General features: G+C 49.9%; 1 protein-coding gene across 1 annotated transcript in view; it reads left to right on the top strand.

The window, feature by feature from the left end:
- The window catches only part of LOC138855378 (uncharacterized), a 319,217-nt gene extending 294,921 nt beyond the window's left edge, over positions 1–24,296 (top strand). Inside the window, exon 5 of the mRNA XM_070104504.1 lies at positions 22,869–24,296. Coding sequence (XP_069960605.1) covers positions 22,869–22,921 — 53 coding nt within the window. The 3' untranslated portion in view covers positions 22,922–24,296. The remainder of the gene's footprint in view (positions 1–22,868) is intronic.
- Positions 24,297–24,790: the final 494 nt, after the last annotated feature.

The following is a 24,790-nucleotide window of genomic DNA, read 5'->3' as shown; positions in this document are numbered from 1 at the left end:
AAGTGAATGATAATACTGGAACCTCTCAGTACCACTACTAAGTGAATGATAATACTGGAACCTCTCAGTACCACTACTAAGTGAATGATAATACTGGAACCTCTCAGTACCACTACTAAGTGAATGATAATACTGGAACCTCTCAGTACCACTACTAAGTGAATGATAATACTGGAACCTCTCAGTACCACTACTAAGTGAATGATAATACTGGAACCTCTCAGTACCACTACTAAGTGAGTGAGTGATAATACTGGAACCTCTCAGTACCACTACTGAGTGAGTGATAATACTGGAACCTCTCAGTACCACTACTAAGTGAATGATAATACTGGAACCTCTCAGTACCACTACTAAGTGAGTGAATGATAATACTGGAACCTCTCAGTACCACTACTGAGTGAGTGATAATACTGGAACCTCTCAGTACCACTACTAAGTGAGTGAATGATAATACTGGAACCTCTCAGTACCACTACTGAGTGAGTGATAATACTGGAACCTCTCAGTACCACTTCTAAGTGAATGATAATACTGGAACCTCTCAGTACCACTACTAAGTGAGTGATAATACTGGAACCTCTCAGTACCACTACTAAGTGAGTGAATGATAATACTGGAACCTCTCAGTACCACTACTAAGTGAATGATAATACTGGAACCTCTCAGTACCACTACTGAGTGAGTGATAATACTGGAACCTCTCAGTACCACTACTGAGTGAGTGATAATACTGGAACCTCTCAGTACCACTTCTAAGTGAATGATAATACTGGAACCTCTCAGTACCACTACTGAGTGAGTGATAATACTGGAACCTCTCAGTACCACTACTGAGTGAGTGATAATACTGGAACCTCTCAGTACCACTACTGAGTGAGTGATAATACTGGAACCTCTCAGTACCACTTCTAAGTGAGTGATAATACTGGAACCTCTCAGTACCACTACTGAGTGAGTGATAATACTGGAACCTCTCAGTACCACTTCTAAGTGAATGATAATACTGGAACCTCTCAGTACCACTACTGAGTGAGTGATAATACTGGAACCTCTCAGTACCACTTCTAAGTGAATGATAATACTGGAACCTCTCAGTACCACTACTGAGTGAGTGATAATACTGGAACCTCTCAGTACCACTACTGAGTGAGTGATAATACTGGAACCTCTCAGTACCACTTCTAAGTGAATGATAATACTGGAACCTCTCAGTACCACTACTAAGTGAGTGAATGATAATACTGGAACCTCTCAGTACCACTACTAAGTGAATGATAATACTGGAACCTCTCAGTACCACTACTAAGTGAGTGATAATACTGGAACCTCTCAGTACCACTACTGAGTGAGTGATAATACTGGAACCTCTCAGTACCACTACTAAGTGAATGATAATACTGGAACCTCTCAGTACCACTACTAAGTGAATGATAATACTGGAACCTCTCAGTACCACTACTAAGTGAATGATAATACTGGAACCTCTCAGTACCACTACTAAGTGAGTGATAATACTGGAACCTCTCAGTACCACTACTGAGTGAGTGATAATACTGGAACCTCTCAGTACCACTACTAAGTGAATGATAATACTGGAACCTCTCAGTACCACTACTAAGTGAATGATAATACTGGAACCTCTCAGTACCACTACTAAGTGAATGATAATACTGGAACCTCTCAGTACCACTACTAAGTGAGTGAATGATAATACTGGAACCTCTCAGTACCACTACTGAGTGAACGATAATACTGGAACCTCTCAGTACCACTACTAAGTGAATGATAATACTGGAACCTCTCAGTACCACTACTGAGTGAATGATAATACTGGAACCTCTCAGTACCACTACTAAGTGAATGATAATACTGGAACCTCTCAGTACCACTACTGAGTGAATGATAATACTGGAACCTCTCAGTACCACTACTGAGTGAATGATAATACTGGAACCTCTCAGTACCACTACTAAGTGAGTGAATGATAATACTGGAACCTCTCAGTACCACTACTAAGTGAGTGAATGATAATACTGGAACCTCTCAGTACCACTACTGAGTGAATGATAATACTGGAACCTCTCAGTACCACTACTAAGTGAATGATAATACTGGAACCTCTCAGTACCACTTCTAAGTGAATGATAATACTGGAACGTCTCAGTACCACTACTAAGTGAATGATAATACTGGAACCTCTCAGTACCACTACTAAGTGAATGATAATACTGGAACCTCTCAGTACCACTACTAAGTGAGTGAATGATAATACTGGAACCTCTCAGTACCACTACTGAGTGAGTGATAATACTGGAACCTCTCAGTACCACTACTAAGTGAGTGAATGATAATACTGGAACCTCTCAGTACCACTACTGAGTGAGTGATAATACTGGAACCTCTCAGTACCACTTCTAAGTGAATGATAATACTGGAACCTCTCAGTACCACTACTAAGTGAGTGATAATACTGGAACCTCTCAGTACCACTACTAAGTGAGTGAATGATAATACTGGAACCTCTCAGTACCACTACTAAGTGAATGATAATACTGGAACCTCTCAGTACCACTACTGAGTGAGTGATAATACTGGAACCTCTCAGTACCACTACTGAGTGAGTGATAATACTGGAACCTCTCAGTACCACTACTTAGTGAATGATAATACTGGAACCTCTCAGTACCACTACTGAGTGAGTGATAATACTGGAACCTCTCAGTACCACTACTGAGTGAGTGATAATACTGGAACCTCTCAGTACCACTACTGAGTGAGTGATAATACTGGAACCTCTCAGTACCACTTCTAAGTGAGTGATAATACTGGAACCTCTCAGTACCACTACTGAGTGAGTGATAATACTGGAACCTCTCAGTACCACTTCTAAGTGAATGATAATACTGGAACCTCTCAGTACCACTACTGAGTGATGATAATACTGGAACCTCTCAGTACCACTACTGAGTGAGTGATAATACTGGAACCTCTCAGTACCACTACTGAGTGAGTGATAATACTGGAACCTCTCAGTACCACTACTGAGTGAGTGATAATACTGGAACCTCTCAGTACCACTTCTAAGTGAATGATAATACTGGAACCTCTCAGTACCACTACTAAGTGAGTGAATGATAATACTGGAACCTCTCAGTACCACTACTAAGTGAATGATAATACTGGAACCTCTCAGTACCACTACTAAGTGAGTGATAATACTGGAACCTCTCAGTACCACTACTGAGTGAGTGATAATACTGGAACCTCTCAGTACCACTACTAAGTGAATGATAATACTGGAACCTCTCAGTACCACTACTAAGTGAATGATAATACTGGAACCTCTCAGTACCACTACTAAGTGAATGATAATACTGGAACCTCTCAGTACCACTACTAAGTGAGTGATAATACTGGAACCTCTCAGTACCACTACTGAGTGAGTGATAATACTGGAACCTCTCAGTACCACTACTAAGTGAATGATAATACTGGAACCTCTCAGTACCACTACTAAGTGAATGATAATACTGGAACCTCTCAGTACCACTACTAAGTGAATGATAATACTGGAACCTCTCAGTACCACTACTGAGTGAATGATAATACTGGAACCTCTCAGTACCACTACTGAGTGAATGATAATACTGGAACCTCTCAGTACCACTACTAAGTGAGTGAATGATAATACTGGAACCTCTCAGTACCACTACTGAGTGAATGATAATACTGGAACCTCTCAGTACCACTACTAAGTGAATGATAATACTGGAACCTCTCAGTACCACTACTGAGTGAATGATAATACTGGAACCTCTCAGTACCACTACTAAGTGAATGATAATACTGGAACCTCTCAGTACCACTACTGAGTGAATGATAATACTGGAACCTCTCAGTACCACTACTGAGTGAATGATAATACTGGAACCTCTCAGTACCACTACTAAGTGAGTGAATGATAATACTGGAACCTCTCAGTACCACTACTAAGTGAGTGAATGATAATACTGGAACCTCTCAGTACCACTACTGAGTGAATGATAATACTGGAACCTCTCAGTACCACTACTAAGTGAATGATAATACTGGAACCTCTCAGTACCACTTCTAAGTGAATGATAATACTGGAACGTCTCAGTACCACTACTAAGTGAATGATAATACTGGAACCTCTCAGTACCACTACTAAGTGAATGATAATACTGGAACCTCTCAGTACCACTACTGAGTGAATGATAATACTGGAACCTCTCAGTACCACTACTGAGTGAATGATAATACTGGAACCTCTCAGTACCACTACTAAGTGAATGATAATACTGGAACCTCTCAGTACCACTACTAAGTGAATGATAATACTGGAACATCTCAGTACCACTACTAAGTGAATGATAATACTGGAACCTCTCAGTACCACTACTGAGTGAATGATAATACTGGAACCTCTCAGTACCACTACTGAGTGAATGATAATACTGGAACCTCTCAGTACCACTACTAAGTGAGTGAGTGATAATACTGGAACCTCTCAGTACCACTACTAAGTGAGTGAGTGATAATACTGGAACCTCTCAGTACCACTACTAAGTGAGTGATAATACTGGAACCTCTCAGTACCACTACTAAGTGAGTGAGTGATAATACTGGAACCTCTCAGTACCACTACTAAGTGAATGATAATACTGGAACCTCTCAGTACCACTACTAAGTGAATGATAATACTGGAACCTCTCAGTACCACTACTGAGTGAGTGATAATACTGGAACCTCTCAGTACCACTACTAAGTGAATGATAATACTGGAACCTCTCAGTACCACTACTAAGTGAATGATAATACTGGAACCTCTCAGTACCACTACTAAGTGAATGATAATACTGGAACCTCTCAGTACCACTACTGAGTGAGTGATAATACTGGAACCTCTCAGTACCACTACTAAGTGAATGATAATACTGGAACCTCTCAGTACCACTTCTAAGTGAATGATAATACTGGAACCTCTCAGTACCACTACTAAGTGAATGATAATACTGGAACCTCTCAGTACCACTACTAAGTGAATGATAATACTGGAACCTCTCAGTACCACTACTAAGTGAATGATAATACTGGAACCTCTCAGTACCACTAAGTGAATGATAATACTGGAACCTCTCAGTACCACTACTAAGTGAATGATAATACTGGAACCTCTCAGTACCACTACTAAGTGAGTGAATGATAATACTGGAACCTCTCAGTACCACTACTAAGTGAATGATAATACTGGAACCTCTCAGTACCACTACTGAGTGAATGATAATACTGGAACCTCTCAGTACCACTTCTAAGTGAATGATAATACTGGAACCTCTCAGTACCACTTCTAAGCGAATGATAATACTGGAACCTCTCAGTACCACTTCTAAGTGAATGATAATACTGGAACCTCTCAGTACCACTTCTAAGTGAATGATAATACTGGAACCTCTCAGTACCACTACTAAGTGAATGATAATACTGGAACCTCTCAGTACCACTTCTAAGTGAGTGAATGATAATACTGGAACCTCTCAGTACCACTTCTAAGTGAATGATAATACTGGAACCTCTCAGTACCACTTCTAAGTGAATGATAATACTGGAACCTCTCAGTACCACTTCTAAGTGAATGATAATACTGGAACCTCTCAGTACCACTACTAAGTGAATGATAATACTGGAACCTCTCAGTACCACTACTAAGTGAATGATAATACTGGAACCTCTCAGTACCACTACTAAGTGAATGATAATACTGGAACCTCTCAGTACCACTACTGAGTGAATGATAATACTGGAACCTCTCAGTACCACTACTAAGTGAGTGAATGATAATACTGGAACCTCTCAGTACCACTACTAAGTGAATGATAATACTGGAACCTCTCAGTACCACTACTGAGTGAATGATAATACTGGAACCTCTCAGTACCACTACTAAGTGAATGATAATACTGGAACCTCTCAGTACCACTTCTAAGTGAATGATAATACTGGAACCTCTCAGTACCACTACTGAGTGAATGATAATACTGGAACCTCTCAGTACCACTACTAAGTGAGTGAATGATAATACTGGAACCTCTCAGTACCACTACTAAGTGAATGATAATACTGGAACCTCTCAGTACCACTTCTAAGTGAATGATAATACTGGAACCTCTCAGTACCACTTCTAAGTGAATGATAATACTGGAACCTCTCAGTACCACTTCTAAGTGAATGATAATACTGGAACCTCTCAGTACCACTACTAAGTGAATGATAATACTGGAACCTCTCAGTACCACTTCTAAGTGAATGATAATACTGGAACCTCTCAGTACCACTACTAAGTGAATGATAATACTGGAACCTCTCAGTACCACTACTAAGTGAATGATAATACTGGAACCTCTCAGTACCACTTCTAAGTGAATGATAATACTGGAACCTCTCAGTACCACTACTGAGTGAATGATAATACTGGAACCTCTCAGTACCACTACTAAGTGAATGATAATACTGGAACCTCTCAGTACCACTACTAAGTGAGTGAATGATAATACTGGAACCTCTCAGTACCACTACTAAGTGAATGATAATACTGGAACCTCTCAGTACCACTTCTAAGTGAATGATAATACTGGAACCTCTCAGTACCACTTCTAAGTGAATGATAATACTGGAACCTCTCAGTACCACTTCTAAGTGAATGATAATACTGGAACCTCTCAGTACCACTACTAAGTGAATGATAATACTGGAACCTCTCAGTACCACTTCTAAGTGAATGATAATACTGGAACCTCTCAGTACCACTACTAAGTGAATGATAATACTGGAACCTCTCAGTACCACTACTAAGTGAATGATAATACTGGAACCTCTCAGTACCACTTCTAAGTGAATGATAATACTGGAACCTCTCAGTACCACTACTGAGTGAATGATAATACTGGAACCTCTCAGTACCACTACTAAGTGAATGATAATACTGGAACCTCTCAGTACCACTACTAAGTGAGTGAATGATAATACTGGAACCTCTCAGTACCACTACTAAGTGAGTGATAATACTGGAACCTCTCAGTACCACTACTAAGTGAATGATAATACTGGAACCTCTCAGTACCACTACTGAGTGAATGATAATACTGGAACCTCTCAGTACCACTACTGAGTGAATGATAATACTGGAACCTCTCAGTACCACTACTAAGTGAATGATAATACTGGAACCTCTCAGTACCACTACTGAGTGAATGATAATACTGGAACCTCTCAGTACCACTTCTAAGTGAATGATAATACTGGAACCTCTCAGTACCACTACTAAGTGAATGATAATACTGGAACCTCTCAGTACCACTACTGAGTGAATGATAATACTGGAACCTCTCAGTACCACTACTAAGTGAGTGAGTGATAATACTGGAACCTCTCAGTACCACTACTAAGTGAATGATAATACTGGAACCTCTCAGTACCACTACTAAGTGAATGATAATACTGGAACCTCTCAGTACCACTACTAAGTGAATGATAATACTGGAACCTCTCAGTACCACTACTAAGTGAATGATAATACTGGAACCTCTCAGTACCACTACTAAGTGAATGATAATACTGGAACCTCTCAGTACCACTTGATTAATCTACTTACGGTGCAAAAATGTAATTATCTGAGAGTGGAATCTTTTTAAATTCTTTATCTGCTTCACTGGTGTTAACTGTGGCACTGCAAGCAGGGAGAATAAGTATCTCTTCTTACTATGGCACTGCAAGCAGGGAGAATAAGTATCTCTTCTTACTATGGCACTGCAAGCAGGGAGAATAAGTATCTCTTCTTACTATGGCACTGCAAGCAGAGAGAATAAGTGTCTCTGCTTTTTATGGCACTGCAAGCAGGGAGAATAAGTGTCTCTTCTTACTATGGCACTGCAAGCAGGGAGAATAAGTGTCTCTTCTTACTATGGCACTGCAAGCAGGGAGAATAAGTGTCTATGCTTACTATGGCACTACAAGCAGGGAGAATAAGTGTCTCTTCTTACTATGGCACTGCAAGCAGGGAGAATAAGTGTCTCTTCTTACTATGCCACTGCAAGCAGGGAGAATAAGTGTCTCTGCTTACTATGGCACTGAAAGGATGGAGAATAGTGTCTCTGCTTACTATGGCACTGCAAGGAGGGAGAATAGCATCTCTACTTACTATGGCACTGCAATGAGGGAGAATAAGTGTCTCTGCTTACTATGGCACTGCAAGCAGAGAGAATAAGTGTCTCTTCTTACTGTGGCACTGCAAGCAGGGAGAATAAGTGTCTCTGCTTACTATGGCACTGCAAGGAGGGAGAATAGTGTCTCTGCTTACTATGGCACTGCAAGGATGGACAATAGTGTCTCTGCTTACTATGGCACTGCAAGCATGGAGAATAAGTGCCTCTGCTTACTATGGCACTGCAAGCAGGGAGAATAGTGTCTCTGCTTACTATGGCACTGCAAGGAGGGAGAATAGTGTCTCTGCTTACTATGGCACTGCAAGGAGGGAGAATAGTGTCTCTGCTTACTATGGCACTGCAAGGAGGGAGAATAGTGTCTCTGCTTACTATGGCACTGCAAGGAGGGAGAATAAGTGCCTCTGCTTACTATGGCACTACAAGGGGGAGAATAAGTGCCTCTGCTTACTATGGCACTGCAAGGAGGGCGAATAAGTGTGTCTGCTTACTATGGCACTGCAAGGAGGGAGAATAAGTGTCTCTGCTTACTATGGCACTGCAAGGAGGGAGAATAGTCTCTGCTTACTATGGCACTGCAAGCAGGTAGAATAAGTGTCTCTGCTTACTATGGCACTGCAAGGAGGGATAATAGAGTCTCTGCTTACTATGGCACTGCAAGAAGGGAGAATAGTGTCTCTGCCTACTATGGCACTGCAAGGAGGGAGAATAAGTGTCTCTGCTTACTATGGCACTGCAAGGAGGGAGAATAAGTGTCTCTGCTAATTATGGCACTGCAAGCAGGGAGAATAAGTGTCTCTGCTTACTATGGCACTGCAAAGAAGGAGAATAGTGTCTCTGCTTACTGTGGCACTGCAAGGAGCGAGAATAGTGTCTCTGCTTACTATGGCACTGCAAAAAGGGAGAATAAGTGTCTCTGCTTACTATGGCACTGTAAGCAGGGAGAATAAGTGTCTCTGCTTACTATGGCACTGCAAGCAGGGAGAATAAGTGTCTCTGCTTACTATGGCACTGCAAGCAGGGAGAATATTGTCTCTGCTTACTATGGCACTGCAAGGAGGGAGAATAAGTGCCTCTGCTCTCTGTGGCACTGCAAGGCGGGAGAATAAGTGTCTCTGCTTATTGTGGCACTGTAAGGAGGGAGAATAAGTGTCTCTGCTTACTGTGGCACTGCAAGCAGGGAGAATAAGTGTCTCTGTTTACTAGGGCACTGCAAGCAGGGAGAATATTGTCTCTGCTTACTATGGCACTGCAAGGAGGGAGAATAAGTGTCTCTGCTTACTATGGCACTGCAAGCAGGGAGAATAAGTGTCTCTGCTTACTGTGGCTCTGCAAGCAGGGAGAATAAGTGTCTCTGCTTACTATGGTTCTGCAAGCAGGGAGAATAAGTGTCTCTGCTTACTGTGGCTCTGCAAGCAGGGAGAATAAGTGTCTCTGCTTACTATGGCTCTGCAAGCAGGGAGAATAAGTGTCTGCTTACTGTGGCTCTGCAAGCAGGGAGAATAAGTGTCTCTGCTTACTATGGTTCTGCAAGCAGGTAGAATAAGTGTCTGCTTACTGTGGCTCTGCATGCAGGGAGAATAAGTGTCTCTGCTTACTATGGTTCTCCAAGGACGGAGAATAAGTGTCTCTTCTTACTATGGCACTTCAAGCAGGGAGAATAAGTGTCTCTGCTTACTATGGCACTTCAAGCAGGGAGAATAAGTGTCTCTGCTTACTATGGCACTTTAAGCATGAAGAATAAGTGTCTCTGCTTACTATGGCACTTTAAGCAGGGAGAATAAGTGTCTCTGCTTACTATGGCACTTTAAGCAGGGAGAATAAGTGTCTCTGCTTACTATGGCACTTCAAGCAGGGAGAATAAGTGTCTCTGCTTACTATGGCACTTCAAGCAGGAAGAATAAGTGTCTCTGCTTACTATGGCACTTCAAGCAGGTAGAATAAGTGTCTCTGCTTACTATGGCACTTTAAGCAGGGAGAATAAGTGTCTCTGCTTACTATGGCACTTCAAGCAGGGAGAATAAGTGTCCCTGCTTACTATGGCACTTCAAGCAGGGAGAATAAGTGTCTCTGCTTACTATGGCACTTTAAGCAGGGAGAATAAGTGTCTCTGCTTACTATGGCACTTCAAGCAGGAAGAATAAGTGTCTCTGCTTACTATGGCACTTCAAGCAGGGAGAATAAGTGTCTCTGCTTACTATGGCACTTCAAGCAGGAAGAATAAGTGTCTCTGCTTACTATGGCACTTCAAGCAGGAAGAATAAGTGTCTCTGCTTACTATGGCACTTCAAGCAGGGAGAATAAGTGTCTCTGCTTACTATGGCACTTCAAGCAGGAAGAATAAGTGTCTCTGCTTTCTATGGCACTTCAAGCAGGGAGAATAAGTGTCTCTGCTTACTATGGCACTTCAAGCAGGGAGAATAAGTGTCTCTGCTTGCTATGGAACTTCAAGCAGGGAGAATAAGTGTCTCTGCTTACTATGGCACTTCAAGCAGGGAGAATAAGTGTCTCTGCTTGCTATGGCACTTCAAGCAGGGAGAATAAGTGTCTTTGCTTACTATGGCACTTCAAGCAGGGAGAATAAGTGTCTCTGCTTACTATGGCACTTCAAGCAGGAAGAATAAGTGTCTCTGCTTACTATGGCACTTCAAGCAGGAAGAATAAGTGTCTCTGCTTACTATGGCACTTCAAGCAGGAAGAATAAGTGTCTCTGCTTACTATGGTACTTCAAGCAGGAAGAATAAGTGTCTCTGCTTACTATGGCACTTCAAGCAGGGAGAATAAGTGTCTCTGCTTACTATGGCACTTCAAGCAGGGAGAATACGTGTCTCTGCTTACTATGGCACTTTAAGCAGGGAGAATAAGTGTCTCTGCTTACTATGGCACTTCAAGCAGGGAGAATAAGTGTCTCTGCTTACTATGGCACTTTAAGCAGGGAGAATAAGTGTCTCTGCTTCTGTATGAGGCTTCATATTTTTAATGAGTAATTCTGTTTACAAGTAGCTGTCGTCTTGAACTTTGTAAGAATCTTTAGAAAATATAGGTTCTGTTGTCTTCCATCATTTAAAATTCTCTCAAAGTATGATGGAGCCTTGTAAGATGCCAATGTTTCGTAGCGAAATGTCTCTATAATTTGCTAGGTACCATTGTCAGCATAGTTGCTGATCCTCCTTTACATGTGTTGTATAGCTTAGTTGTACCATAGTACCATCCATGTGTTTATATAGAAGATTCTTAGGTCTAGTGACTGTATGACGTCACGGGATGCGCATGAGTTAGTGGGACGCTCTGCCTCGCTCTCACTCCGCGCTTAGACATACAGCAGGCAGGCAGGCCAGGTCCATCCCTTGCCACTGTCTGACAATATAGTTAAACACACAAGATATGATGTAGAAGTTAAACACACAAGTGTGTTTAACTTCTACCATCATATCTCCTTCCGAACCCCCACGACACCATGGCTTCACTCTCCAGTTTATCACCACAAAATAACACATTCTGGCGGAGGTTTAACTTCATCTTCACAACAAGTAAATCCCTGATTAAAATGACTATCCAAATACAGGCGACTTTTCTTTCTTCACGTCACATCAGTTTTGCATTTTACCAGAAGTGGGAATTGTTCTTTCTTTATCACTCATATTTCCATTTTTGTCTTCATTTCTGCCCTGACCACAATCATCTTTGTTTTCTCTTCTTGATCACAATATTGTTAAGTCTTGTGGCACCCCTGGGCACTAGCAGTGGCACACCAGGGTGCCGCGACACCCTTGTGGAAAAAAAACTCCTCTAAGACTGACACTACTTATCGCTTCTCTGATCTCTAGTATTCCTCCTATTCTGTATTTTATCCATGTAACACTATCCACGTTGAGAGCAGCAATAGCACTAATAGTCCAAATAGCAGCATCAGCACTAAATGTTTCTGCAGCTCCTTCAATAACACTAACAATAGCAGCACCAAAATCAGCAACACTAACAAAGGAATCATAACAGAGGCACACAGACCAGAGGTACCCAAAGCATCGGTACCTATGCAGGAGCAGCAGTCACAGCTGTACTAAAAACCCAACAGCCGAAGCAGCAATACATACTGCAGCAGCATCTACAGCATCATCCATAATAGAAACACTTAGGGCAGTAGTGCAGCAGTACCCGCACCCTGCAGCAGCCCACAAAGTGGAAAACCCCTCAGCAGCAACAGCAAAACTCACAACAGTACCATTAGCAGCTCAGAGCCACACAGCAGCAGCACCTACAATATTAAAACCAATAACTGCATCATGCACAGCAGAAAGCAACAGCAACAGCACCCACAGTCACAATACCTACAATAGCAAAATTTTCAGAAGTAATACCCACAATAGCAGTTCGCACAGCAGCACTCTGAGCACCAGCTTCCACATCAGCAGTTACCGCACCATACTCACAGCAGTATCTACAGCAGCAGGCTCCATAGAAGCACCCACAGCAGCAGTAACCAGAATATCACCCACAGCAGCACTACCCACAGCAGCACCATCCACAGCAGCACCATCCACAGCAGCACCATCGACAGCAACACCATCGACAGCACCACCATCCACAGCAGCACCATCCACAGCAGCGGTACCCAAAACAACATACACATCTGAAACTACAACTGCACGCACAACAGCAGCACCCACAGCAGCAGCACCCGCAGCAGCACTCACCGCAGCAGTACGCACAGCAGCACTCACCGCAGCAGTACACACAGCAGCACCCACAGCAACAGTACGTACACCAGCACCCACAGCAGCAGTACCCACAGCAGCACCCGCAGCAGCAGTATGCACAGCAGCACCCGCAGCAGCAGTACTGACAGCAGCACCCGCAGCAGCAGTACTCACAGCAGCACCCGCAGCAGCAGTACTCACAGCAGCACCCGCAGCATCAGCACCCGCAGCAGCAGTACTCGCAGCAGCACCCGCAGCAGCAGTACACACAGCAGCACCGGCAGCAGCAGTACGCACAGCAGCACCCGCAGTACTCGCAGCAGCACCCGCAGCAGCAGTACACACAGCAGCACCCGCAGCAGCAGTACTCACAGCAGCACCCGCAGCAGCAGTACACACAGCAGCACCCGCAGCAGCAGTACGCACAGCAGCACCCGCAGTACTCGCAGCAGCACCCGCAGCAGCAGTACACACAGCAGCACCCGCAGCAGCAGTACTCACAGCAGCACCCGCAGCAGCAGTACACACAGCAGCACCCGCAGCAGCAGTACGCACAGCAGCACCCGCAGTACTCGCAGCAGCACCCGCAGCAGCAGTACACACAGCAGCACCCGCAGCAGCAGTACTCACAGCAGCACCCGCAGCAGCAGTACTCACAGCAGCACCCGCAGCAGCAGTACACACAGCAGCACCCGCAGCAGCAGTACGCACAGCAGCACCCGCAGTACTCGCAGCAGCACCCGCAGCAGCAGTACACACAGCAGCACCCGCAGCAGCAGTACTCACAGCAGCACCCGCAGCAGCAGTACTCACAGCAGCACCCGCAGCAGCAGTACACACAGCAGCACCCGCAGCAGCAGTACTCACAGCAGCACCCACAGCAGAAGTACGCACAGCAGCACCCGCAGCAGCAGTACACACAGCAGCACCCACAGCAGCAGTACGTACAGCAGCACCCGCAGCAGCAGTACACACAGCAGCACCCACAGGTACACACAGCAGCACCCACAGGTACACACAGCAGCACCCACAGGTACACACAGCAGCACCCGCAGCAGCAGTACACACAGCAGCACCCGCAGCAGCAGTACACACAGCAGCACCCGCAGCAGCAGTACTCACAGCAGCACCCGCAGCAGCAGTACTCACAGCAGCACCCGCAGCAGCAGTACTCACAGCAGCACCCGCAGCAGCAGTACACACAGCAGCACCCACAGCAGCAGTACTCACAGCAGCACCCGCAGCAGCAGTACACACAGCAGCACCCGCAGCAGCAGTACTCACAGCAGCACCCGCAGCAGCCGTACACACAGCAGCACCCGCAGCAGCAGTACTCACAGCAGCACCCGCAGCAGCAGTACTCACAGCAGCACCCGCAGCAGCAGTACTCACAGCAGCACCCGCAGCAGCAGTACACACAGCAGCACCCGCAGCAGCAGTACACACAGCAGCACCCGCAGCAGCAGTACACACAGCAGCACCCGCAGCAGCAGTACACACAGCAGCACCCGCAGCAGAAGTACACACAGCAGCACCCGCAGCAGCAGTACACACAGCAGCACCCGCAGCAGCAGTACTCACAACAGCACCCGCAGCAGCAGTACACACAGCAGCACCCGCAGCAGCAGTACACACAGCAGCACCCGCAGCAGAAGTACACACAGCAGCACCCGCAGCAGCAGTACACACAGCAGCACCCGCAGCAGCAGTACACACAGCAGCACCCGCAGCAGCAGTACACACAGCAGCACGCACAGCAGCAGTACGCACAGCAGCACCCGCAGCAGCAGTACTCACAGCAGCACCCGCAGCAGCAGTACTCACAGCAGCACCCGCAGCAGCACCCGCAGCAGCAGTACTCACAGCAGCACCCGCAGCAGCAGTACTCACAGCAGCACCCGCAGCAGCAGTACACACAACAGCAGCAGCAGTACACACAGCAGCACCCGCAGCAGCAGTACACACAGCAGCACCCGCAGCAGCAGTACACACAGCTGCACCCGCAGCAGCAGTACTCACAGCAGCACCCGCAGCAGCAGTACTCACAGCAGCACCCGCAGCAGCAGTACACACAGCAGCACCCACAGCAGCAGTACTCACAGCAGCACCCGCAGCAGCAGTACACACAGCAGCACCCGTAGCAGCAGTACTCACAGCAGCACCCGCAGCAGCAGTACACACAGCAGCACCCGCAGCAGCAGTACACATAGCAGCACCCGCAGCATCAGTACTCACAGCAGCACTCGCAGCAGCAGTACTCACAGCAGCACCCGCAGCAGCAGTACTCACAGCAGCACCCGCAGCAGCAGTACGCACAGCAGCACCCGCAGCAGCAGTACGCACAGCAGCACCCGCAGCAGCAGTACACACAGCAGCACCCGCAGCAGCAGTACTCACAGCAACACCCGCAGCAGCAGTACTCACAGCAGCACCCGCAGCAGCAGTACTCACAGCAGCACCCGCAGCAGCAGTACTCACAGCAACACCCGCAGCAGCAGTACGCACAGCAGCACCCGCAGCAGTACACACAGCAGCACCCGCAGCAGCAGTACTCACAGCAGCACCCGAAGCAGCAGTATTCACAGCAGCACCCACAGCAGCAGTACACACAGCAGCACCCGCAGCAGCAGTACTCACAGCAGCACCCGCAGCAGCAGTACACACAGCAGCACCCGCAGCAGCAGTACACACAGCAGCACCCGCAGCAGCAGTACACACAGCAGCACCCGCAGCAGCAGTACTCACAGCAGCACCCGCAGCAGCAGTACACACAGCAGCACCCGCAGCAGCAGTACACACAGCAGCACCCGCAGCAGCAGTACACACAGCAGCACCCGCAGCAGCAGTACACACAGCAGCACCAGCAGCAGCAGTACACACAGCAGCAGCAGCAGTACACACAGCAGCACCCGCAGCAGCAGTACACACAGCAGCACCAGCAGCAGCAGTACACACAGCAGCACCCACAGGTACACACAGCAGCACCCACAGGTACACACAGCAGCACCCACAGGTACACACAGCAGCACCCACAGGTACACACAGCAGCACCCACAGGTACACACAGCAGCACCCACAGGTACACACAGCAGCACCCACAGCAGCAGTACACACAGCAGCACCCGCAGCAGCAGTACTCACAGCAGCACCCGCAGCAGCAGTACTCACAGCAGCACCCGCAGCAGCAGTACACACAGCAGCACCCACAGCAGCAGTACTCACAGCAGCACCCGCAGCAACAGTACACACAGCAGCACCCGCAGCAGCAGTACTCACAGCAGCACCCGCAGCAGCCGTACACACAGCAGCACCCGCAGCAGCAGTACTCACAGCAGCACCCGCAGCAGCAGTACTCACAGCAGCACCCGCAGCAGCAGTACTCACAGCAGCAGCCGCAGCAGCAGTACACACAGCAGCACCCGCAGCAGCAGTACACACAGCAGCACCCGCAGCAGCAGTACACACAGCAGCACCCGCAGCAGCAGTACACACAGCAGCACCCGCAGCAGAAGTACACACAGCAGCACCCGCAGCAGCAGTACTCACAACAGCACCCGCAGCAGCAGTACACACAGGAGCACCCGCAGCAGCAGTACACACAGCAGCACCCGCAGCAGAAGTACACACAGCAGCACCCGCAGCAGCAGTACACACAGCAGCACCCGCAGCAGCAGTACACACAGCACCCGCAGCAGCAGTACACACAGCAGCACCCACAGCAGCAGTACGCACAGCAGCACCCGCAGCAGCAGTACTCACAGCAGCACCCGCAGCAGCAGTACTCACAGCAGCACCCGCAGCAGCACCCGCAGCAGCAGTACTCACAGCAGCACCCGCAGCAGCAGTACACACAACAGCAGCAGCAGTACACACAGCAGCACCCGCAGCAGCAGTACTCACAGCAGCACCCGCAGCAGCAGTACACATAGCAGCACCCACAGGTACACACAGCAGCACCCACAGGTACACACAGCAGCACCCACAGGTACACACAGCAGCACCCACAGGTACACATAGCAGCACCCACAGGTACACATAGCAGCACCCACAGGTACACATAGCACCCACAGGTACACACAGCAGCACCCACAGCAGCAGTACGCACAGCAGCACCCGCAGCAGCAGTACTCACAGCAGCACCCGCAGCAGCAGTACTCACAGCAGCACCCGCAGCAGCACCCGCAGCAGCAGTACTCACAGCAGCACCCGCAGCAGCAGTACACACAACAGCAGCAGCAGTACTCACAGCAGCACCCGCAGCAGCAGTACTCACAGCAGCACCCGCAGCTGCAGTACACATAGCAGCACCCACAGCAGCAGTACTCACAGCAGCACCCGCAGCAGTACACACAGCAGCACCCGCAGCAGCAGTACTCACAGCAGCACCCGCAGCAGCAGTACACACAGCAGCACCCGCAGCATCAGTACTCACAGCAGCACCCGCAGCAGCACCCGCAGCAGCAGTACTCACAGCAGCACCCGCAGCAGCAGTACACACAACAGCAGCAGCAGTACACACAGCAGCACCCGCAGCAGCAGTACACACAGCTGCACCCGCAGCAGCAGTACTCACAGCAGCACCCGCAGCAGCAGTACTCACAGCAGCACCCGCAGCAGCAGTACACATAGCAGCACCCACAGCAGCAGTACTCACAGCAGCACCCGCAGCAGTACACACAGCAGCACCCGCAGCAGCAGTACTCACAGCAGCACCCGCAGCAGCAGTACACACAGCAGCACCCGCAGCATCAGTACTCACAGCAGCACTCGCAGCAGCAGTACTCACAGCAGCACCCGCAGCAGCAGTACTCACAGCAGCACCCGCAGCAGCAGTACACACAGCAGCACCCGCAGCAGCAGTACACACAGCAGCACCCGCAGCAGCAGTACACACAGAAGCACCCGCAGCAGCAGTACTCACAGCAGCACCCGCAGCAGCAGTACGCACAGCAGCACCCGCAGCAGCAGTACGCACAGCAGCACCCGCAGCAGCAATACACACAGCACCCGCAGCAGCAGTACTCACAGCAACACCCGCAGCAGCAGTACTCACAGCAGCACCCGCAGCAGCAGTACTCACAGCAGCACCCGCACCAGCAGTACGCACAGCAGCACCCGCAGCAGTACACACAGCAGCACCCGCAGCAGCAGTACTCACAGCAGCACCCGCAGCAGCAGTATTCACAGCAGCACCCGCAGCAGCAGTACACACAGCAGCACCCGCAGCAGCAGTACTCACAGCAGCACCCGCAGCAGCAGTACACACAGCAGCACCCGCAGCAGCAGTACACACAGCAGCACCCGCAGCAGCAGTACACACAGCAGCACCCGCAGCAGCAGTACTCACGGCAGCACCCGCAGCAGCAGTACACACAGCAGCACCCGCAGCAGAAGTACACACAGCAGCACCCGCAGCAGCAGTACACACAGCAGCACCCGCAGCAGCAGTACTCACAACAGCACCCGCAGCAGCAGTACACACAGGAGCACCCGCAGCAGCAGTACACACAGCAGCACCCGCAGCAGAAGTACACACAGCAGCACCCGCAGCAGCAGTACACACAGCAGCACCCGCAGCAGCAGTACACACAGCACCCGCAGCAGCAGTACACACAGCAGCACCCACAGCAGCAGTACGCACAGCAGCACCCGCAGCAGCAGTACTCACAGCAGCACCCGCAGCAGCAGTACTCACAGCAGCACCCGCAGCAGCACCCGCAGCAGCAGTACTCACAGCAGCACCCGCAGCAGCAGTACACACAACAGCAGCAGCAGTACACACAGCAGCACCCGCAGCAGCAGTACACACAGCAGCACCCGCAGCAGCAGTACACACAGCTGCACCCGCAGCAGCAGTACTCACAGCAGCACCCGCAGCAGCAGTACTCACAGCAGCACCCGCAGCAGCAGTACACATAGCAGCACCCACAGCAGCAGTACTCACAGCAGCACCCGCAGCAGCAGTACACACAGCAGCACCCGCAGCAGCAGTACTCACAGCAGCACCCGCAGCAGCAGTACACACAGCAGCACCCGCAGCATCAGTACTCACAGCAGCACTCGCAGCAGCAGTACTCACAGCAGCACCCGCAGCAGCAGTACTCACAGCAGCACCCGCAGCAGCAGTACACACAGCAGCACCCGCAGCAGCAGTACACACAGCAGCACCCGCAGCAGCAGTACACACAGAAGCACCCGCAGCAGCAGTACTCACAGCAGCACCCGCAGCAGCAGTACGCACAGCAGCACCCGCAGCAGCAGTACGCACAGCAGCACCCGCAGCAGCAGTACACACAGCACCCGCAGCAGCAGTACTCACAGCAACACCCGCAGCAGCAGTACTCACAGCAGCACCCGCAGCAGCAGTACTCACAGCAGCACCCGCACCAGCAGTACGCACAGCAGCACCCGCAGCAGTACACACAGCAGCACCCGCAGCAGCAGTACTCACAGCAGCACCCGCAGCAGCAGTATTCACAGCAGCACCCGCAGCAGCAGTACACACAGCAGCACCCGCAGCAGCAGTACTCACAGCAGCACCCGCAGCAGCAGTACACACAGCACCCGCAGCAGCAGTACACACAGCAGCACCCGCAGCAGCAGTACACACAGCAGCACCCGCAGCAGCAGTACTCACGGCAGCACCCGCAGCAGCAGTACACACAGCAGCACCCGCAGCAGCAGTACACACAGCAGCACCCGGAGCAGCAGTACACACAGCAGCACCCGCAGCAGCAGTACACACAGCAGCACCAGCAGCAGCAGTACACACAGCAGCAGCAGCAGTACACACAGCAGCACCCGCAGCAGCAGTACACACAGCAGCACCAGCAGCAGCAGTACACACAGCAGCACCCGCAGCAGCAGTACACACAGCAGCACCCGCAGCAGCAGTACACACAGCAGCACCCACAGCAGCAGTACACACAGCAGCACCCGCAGCAGCAGTACACACAGCAGCACCCGCAGCAGCAGTACACACAGCAGCACCCGCAGCAGCAGTACACACAGCACCCGCAGCAGCAGTACACACAGCAGCACCCACAGCAGCAGTACGCACAGCAGCACCCGCAGCAGCAGTACTCACAGCAGCACCCGCAGCAGCAGTACTCACAGCAGCACCCGCAGCAGCACCCGCAGCAGCAGTACTCACAGCAGCACCCGCAGCAGCAGTACACACAACAGCAGCAGCAGTACACACAGCAGCACCCGCAGCAGCAGTACACACAGCAGCACCCGCAGCAGCAGTACACACAGCTGCACCCGCAGCAGCAGTACTCACAGCAGCACCCGCAGCAGCAGTACTCACAGCAGCACCCGCAGCAGCAGTACACATAGCAGCACCCACAGCAGCAGTACTCACAGCAGCACCCGCAGCAGTACACACAGCAGCACCCGCAGCAGCAGTACTCACAGCAGCACCCGCAGCAGCAGTACACACAGCAGCACCCGCAGCATCAGTACTCACAGCAGCACTCGCAGCAGCAGTACTCACAGCAGCACCCGCAGCAGCAGTACTCACAGCAGCACCCGCAGCAGCAGTACACACAGCAGCACCCGCAGCAGCAGTACACACAGCAGCACCCGCAGCAGCAGTACACACAGCAGCACCCGCAGCAGCAGTACTCACAGCAGCACCCGCAGCAGCAGTACGCACAGCAGCACCCGCAGCAGCAGTATGCACAGCAGCACCCGCAGCAGCAGTACACACAGCACCCGCAGCAGCAGTACTCACAGCAACACCCGCAGCAGCAGTACTCACAGCAGCACCCGCAGCAGCAGTACTCACAGCAGCACCCGCACCAGCAGTACGCACAGCAGCACCCGCAGCAGTACACACAGCAGCACCCGCAGCAGCAGTACTCACAGCAGCACCCGCAGCAGCAGTATTCACAGCAGCACCCGCAGCAGCAGTACACACAGCAGCACCCGCAGCAGCAGTACTCACAGCAGCACCCGCAGCAGCAGTACACACAGCAGCACCCGCAGCAGCAGTACACACAGCAGCACCCGCAGCAGCAGTACACACAGCAGCACCCGCAGCAGCAGTACTCACGGCAGCACCCGCAGCAGCAGTACACACAGCAGCACCCGCAGCAGAAGTACACACAGCAGCACCCGCAGCAGCAGTACACACAGCAGCACCCGCAGCAGCAGTACTCACAACAGCACCCGCAGCAGCAGTACACACAGGAGCACCCGCAGCAGCAGTACACACAGCAGCACCCGCAGCAGAAGTACACACAGCAGCACCCGCAGCAGCAGTACACACAGCAGCACCCGCAGCAGCAGTACACACAGCACCCGCAGCAGCAGTACACACAGCAGCACCCACAGCAGCAGTACGCACAGCAGCACCCGCAGCAGCAGTACTCACAGCAGCACCCGCAGCAGCAGTACTCACAGCAGCACCCGCAGCAGCACCCGCAGCAGCAGTACTCACAGCAGCACCCGCAGCAGCAGTACACACAACAGCAGCAGCAGTACACACAGCAGCACCCGCAGCAGCAGTACACACAGCAGCACCCGCAGCAGCAGTACACACAGCTGCACCCGCAGCAGCAGTACTCACAGCAGCACCCGCAGCAGCAGTACTCACAGCAGCACCCGCAGCAGCAGTACACATAGCAGCACCCACAGCAGCAGTACTCACAGCAGCACCCGCAGCAGCAGTACACAGCAGCACCCGCAGCAGCAGTACTCACAGCAGCACCCGCAGCAGCAGTACACACAGCAGCACCCGCAGCATCAGTACTCACAGCAGCACTCGCAGCAGCAGTACTCACAGCAGCACCCGCAGCAGCAGTACTCACAGCAGCACCCGCAGCAGCAGTACACACAGCAGCACCCGCAGCAGCAGTACACACAGCAGCACCCGCAGCAGCAGTACACACAGAAGCACCCGCAGCAGCAGTACTCACAGCAGCACCCGCAGCAGCAGTACGCACAGCAGCACCCGCAGCAGCAGTACGCACAGCAGCACCCGCAGCAGCAGTACACACAGCACCCGCAGCAGCAGTACTCACAGCAACACCCGCAGCAGCAGTACTCACAGCAGCACCCGCAGCAGCAGTACTCACAGCAGCACCCGCACCAGCAGTACGCACAGCAGCACCCGCAGCAGTACACACAGCAGCACCCGCAGCAGCAGTACTCACAGCAGCACCCGCAGCAGCAGTATTCACAGCAGCACCCGCAGCAGCAGTACACACAGCAGCACCCGCAGCAGCAGTACTCACAGCAGCACCCGCAGCAGCAGTACACACAGCAGCACCCGCAGCAGCAGTACACACAGCAGCACCCGCAGCAGCAGTACACACAGCAGCACCCGCAGCAGCAGTACTCACGGCAGCACCCGCAGCAGCAGTACACACAGCAGCACCCGCAGCAGCAGTACACACAGCAGCACCCGGAGCAGCAGTACACACAGCAGCACCCGCAGCAGCAGTACACACAGCAGCACCAGCAGCAGCAGTACACACAGCAGCAGCAGCAGTACACACAGCAGCACCCGCAGCAGCAGTACACACAGCAGCACCAGCAGCAGCAGTACACACAGCAGCACCCGCAGCAGCAGTACACACAGCAGTACCCGCAGCAGCAGTACTCACAGCAGCACCCGCAGCAGCAGTACACACAGCAGCGCCCGCAGCAGCACTCATACAGTGGACTGGTCACACATCTGCCTTGACTGTGTCTCACCGCCAAGAAACACTCATTATACGCTGTTTTAGTAATAGGTTCCATTCACTAGTCGAATGTCGTTGAGGTTCAATGTGTGTGTGTGTGTGTGTGTGTGTGTGTGTGTGTGTGTGTGTGTGTGTGTGTGTGTATGTGTGTGACAACCACAACAACCTGCTGCCTTCAGAGCTAATTATATTTTAACAACATTTCCTTAAATTGAATTGACTCTCATAATGGCTTCCAGTTACCACCTTGAGTGCTCCTCCACGATGCTTCCTGGGCTCCTATGACCTCTGAGAAAAACGCGCAGGAAGACACAGGGTGACCCCGTGACCTGGCTGGCAAAGCTCTCTCTTCACACACGGAGGGCCTGGGTTCGATTCCCGGCGGGGTGGAAACATTTAAACGGGTTTCCTTACACCTGTTGTCCTGTTCACCTAGCAGCAAATAGGTACCTGGGTGTTAGTTGACTGGTGTGGGTCGCATCCTGGGGGACAAGATTGAGGATCCCAATGGAAATAAGACAGTCCTCGATGACACACTGACTTTCTCGGGATATTCTGGGTGGCTAACCCTCCAGGGTTAAAAATCCGAACAAAATCTTATCTTAACCTGAGAAAGTCATTGGCACTGTATGTGATTAATAGATTTTCAGACGTTACCTCTATAATGTACTATGATACACGGTGTTCACAAAGTCATGCACTGAAAGACAATTGGGCAACATTTGGGTATCTTTATTTTGGAAACGTTTCGCCAATCAGTAGCTTCTTCAGTCCAATGCAAAAAAAAAAAAGTTGGAAGATGAGTAGTTGAGGTAATGAGTCCCTCAGTCTGGAGTCAATGTGTTCAGTCAGTCAATCTTGATCAAAGTCACGAATTATAGGATAAATCATTTTTATTTTAAAGAATAACTATAATAGATTTATTAGCCAAGAAATATTAATTCTAAAGAAACAAAAATGGTAACTGAAAATGGGTATAGTGTGCAAGTTGTGGATGAATGATAAGGCTTCGGAGGTTTCTTACTTTATTTGGGTTCTACACAGGCAGTGTGTATTTGCAGCCCAGGTCCGGAGGGTCATGCCCGTGAGAGAGTGATAGAGTAGAGTTGTTGACGGGGTGACGTCGGCTGCCAGAGTGAGGCAGAGGTAGAGTGGTGTGGGCTGAGCTTGGCAGGCTTATAAGTGGCAGCACCAGCATGGTGAGGAATATAAACCCTATTGGGCATACATTGCTCGACCACCTCCCCATGATGGTCCTTAACCATGATTGACTAAAAAAAAGCGGTTCATTACTTTGTAATTTGTTCATGACTGTAACCATGTATAGGAGTGAGGCTGATTCATTACCTTTGTAACTTGCCATGATTGTGACCAGATCTACCTGGAGTTCATTACCTCTGTAACTTGCCATGATTGTGACCAGATCTACCTGGAGTTCATTACCTTTGTAACTTGCCATGATTGTGACCAGATCTACCTGGAGTTCATTACCTCTGTAACTTGTCATGATTGTGACCAGATCTACCTGGAGTTCATTACCTTTGTAACTAGTTCATCTATCATAACTCTGGGGTCCAGTCCCTGGACCCATTATGTACCTTTGTAATCTTTTGACTACCGCCCACAGGATGGGTATGGGGTGCATAATAAACATATTAAACTAAAAACTCTCTCTCAGGGCGGGGCAGGCATAGGCCTGGCCCCTCACCACAACACATTGCTTCTGTAGAAGACTTAAAATAAAGAAACAAGTCTCTGAAGAGCTTCATAATTCATCCCTACCTAGAAACTCTCATGATAATTGCGATAAATATCTCTGGGGAAAGTATGTGAATCTTCGATGTGATAATGACCGATGTGATAATGACCGATGTAATAATGACCGATGTAATAATGACCGATGTAATAATGACCGATGTAATAATGACCGATGTAATAATGATCGATGTAATAATGACCACTGTAATAATGACCACTGTAATAATGACTGTAATAATGACCACTGTAATGACCACTGTAATGACTGTAATAATGACCGATGTAATAATGACCGATGTAATAATGACCGATGTAATAATGACCGATGTAATAATGACCGATGTAATAATGACCGATGTAATAATGACCACTGTAATAATGATCGATGTAATAATGACCACTG

Source organism: Cherax quadricarinatus, chromosome 92, assembly GCF_038502225.1.
Source record: "Cherax quadricarinatus isolate ZL_2023a chromosome 92, ASM3850222v1, whole genome shotgun sequence".
Taxonomy (NCBI): Eukaryota; Metazoa; Arthropoda; class Malacostraca; order Decapoda; family Parastacidae; genus Cherax; species Cherax quadricarinatus.
The sequence above is the reverse complement of the archived record's forward strand: the minus strand, read 5'-3'. Positions and strand labels throughout refer to the sequence as shown.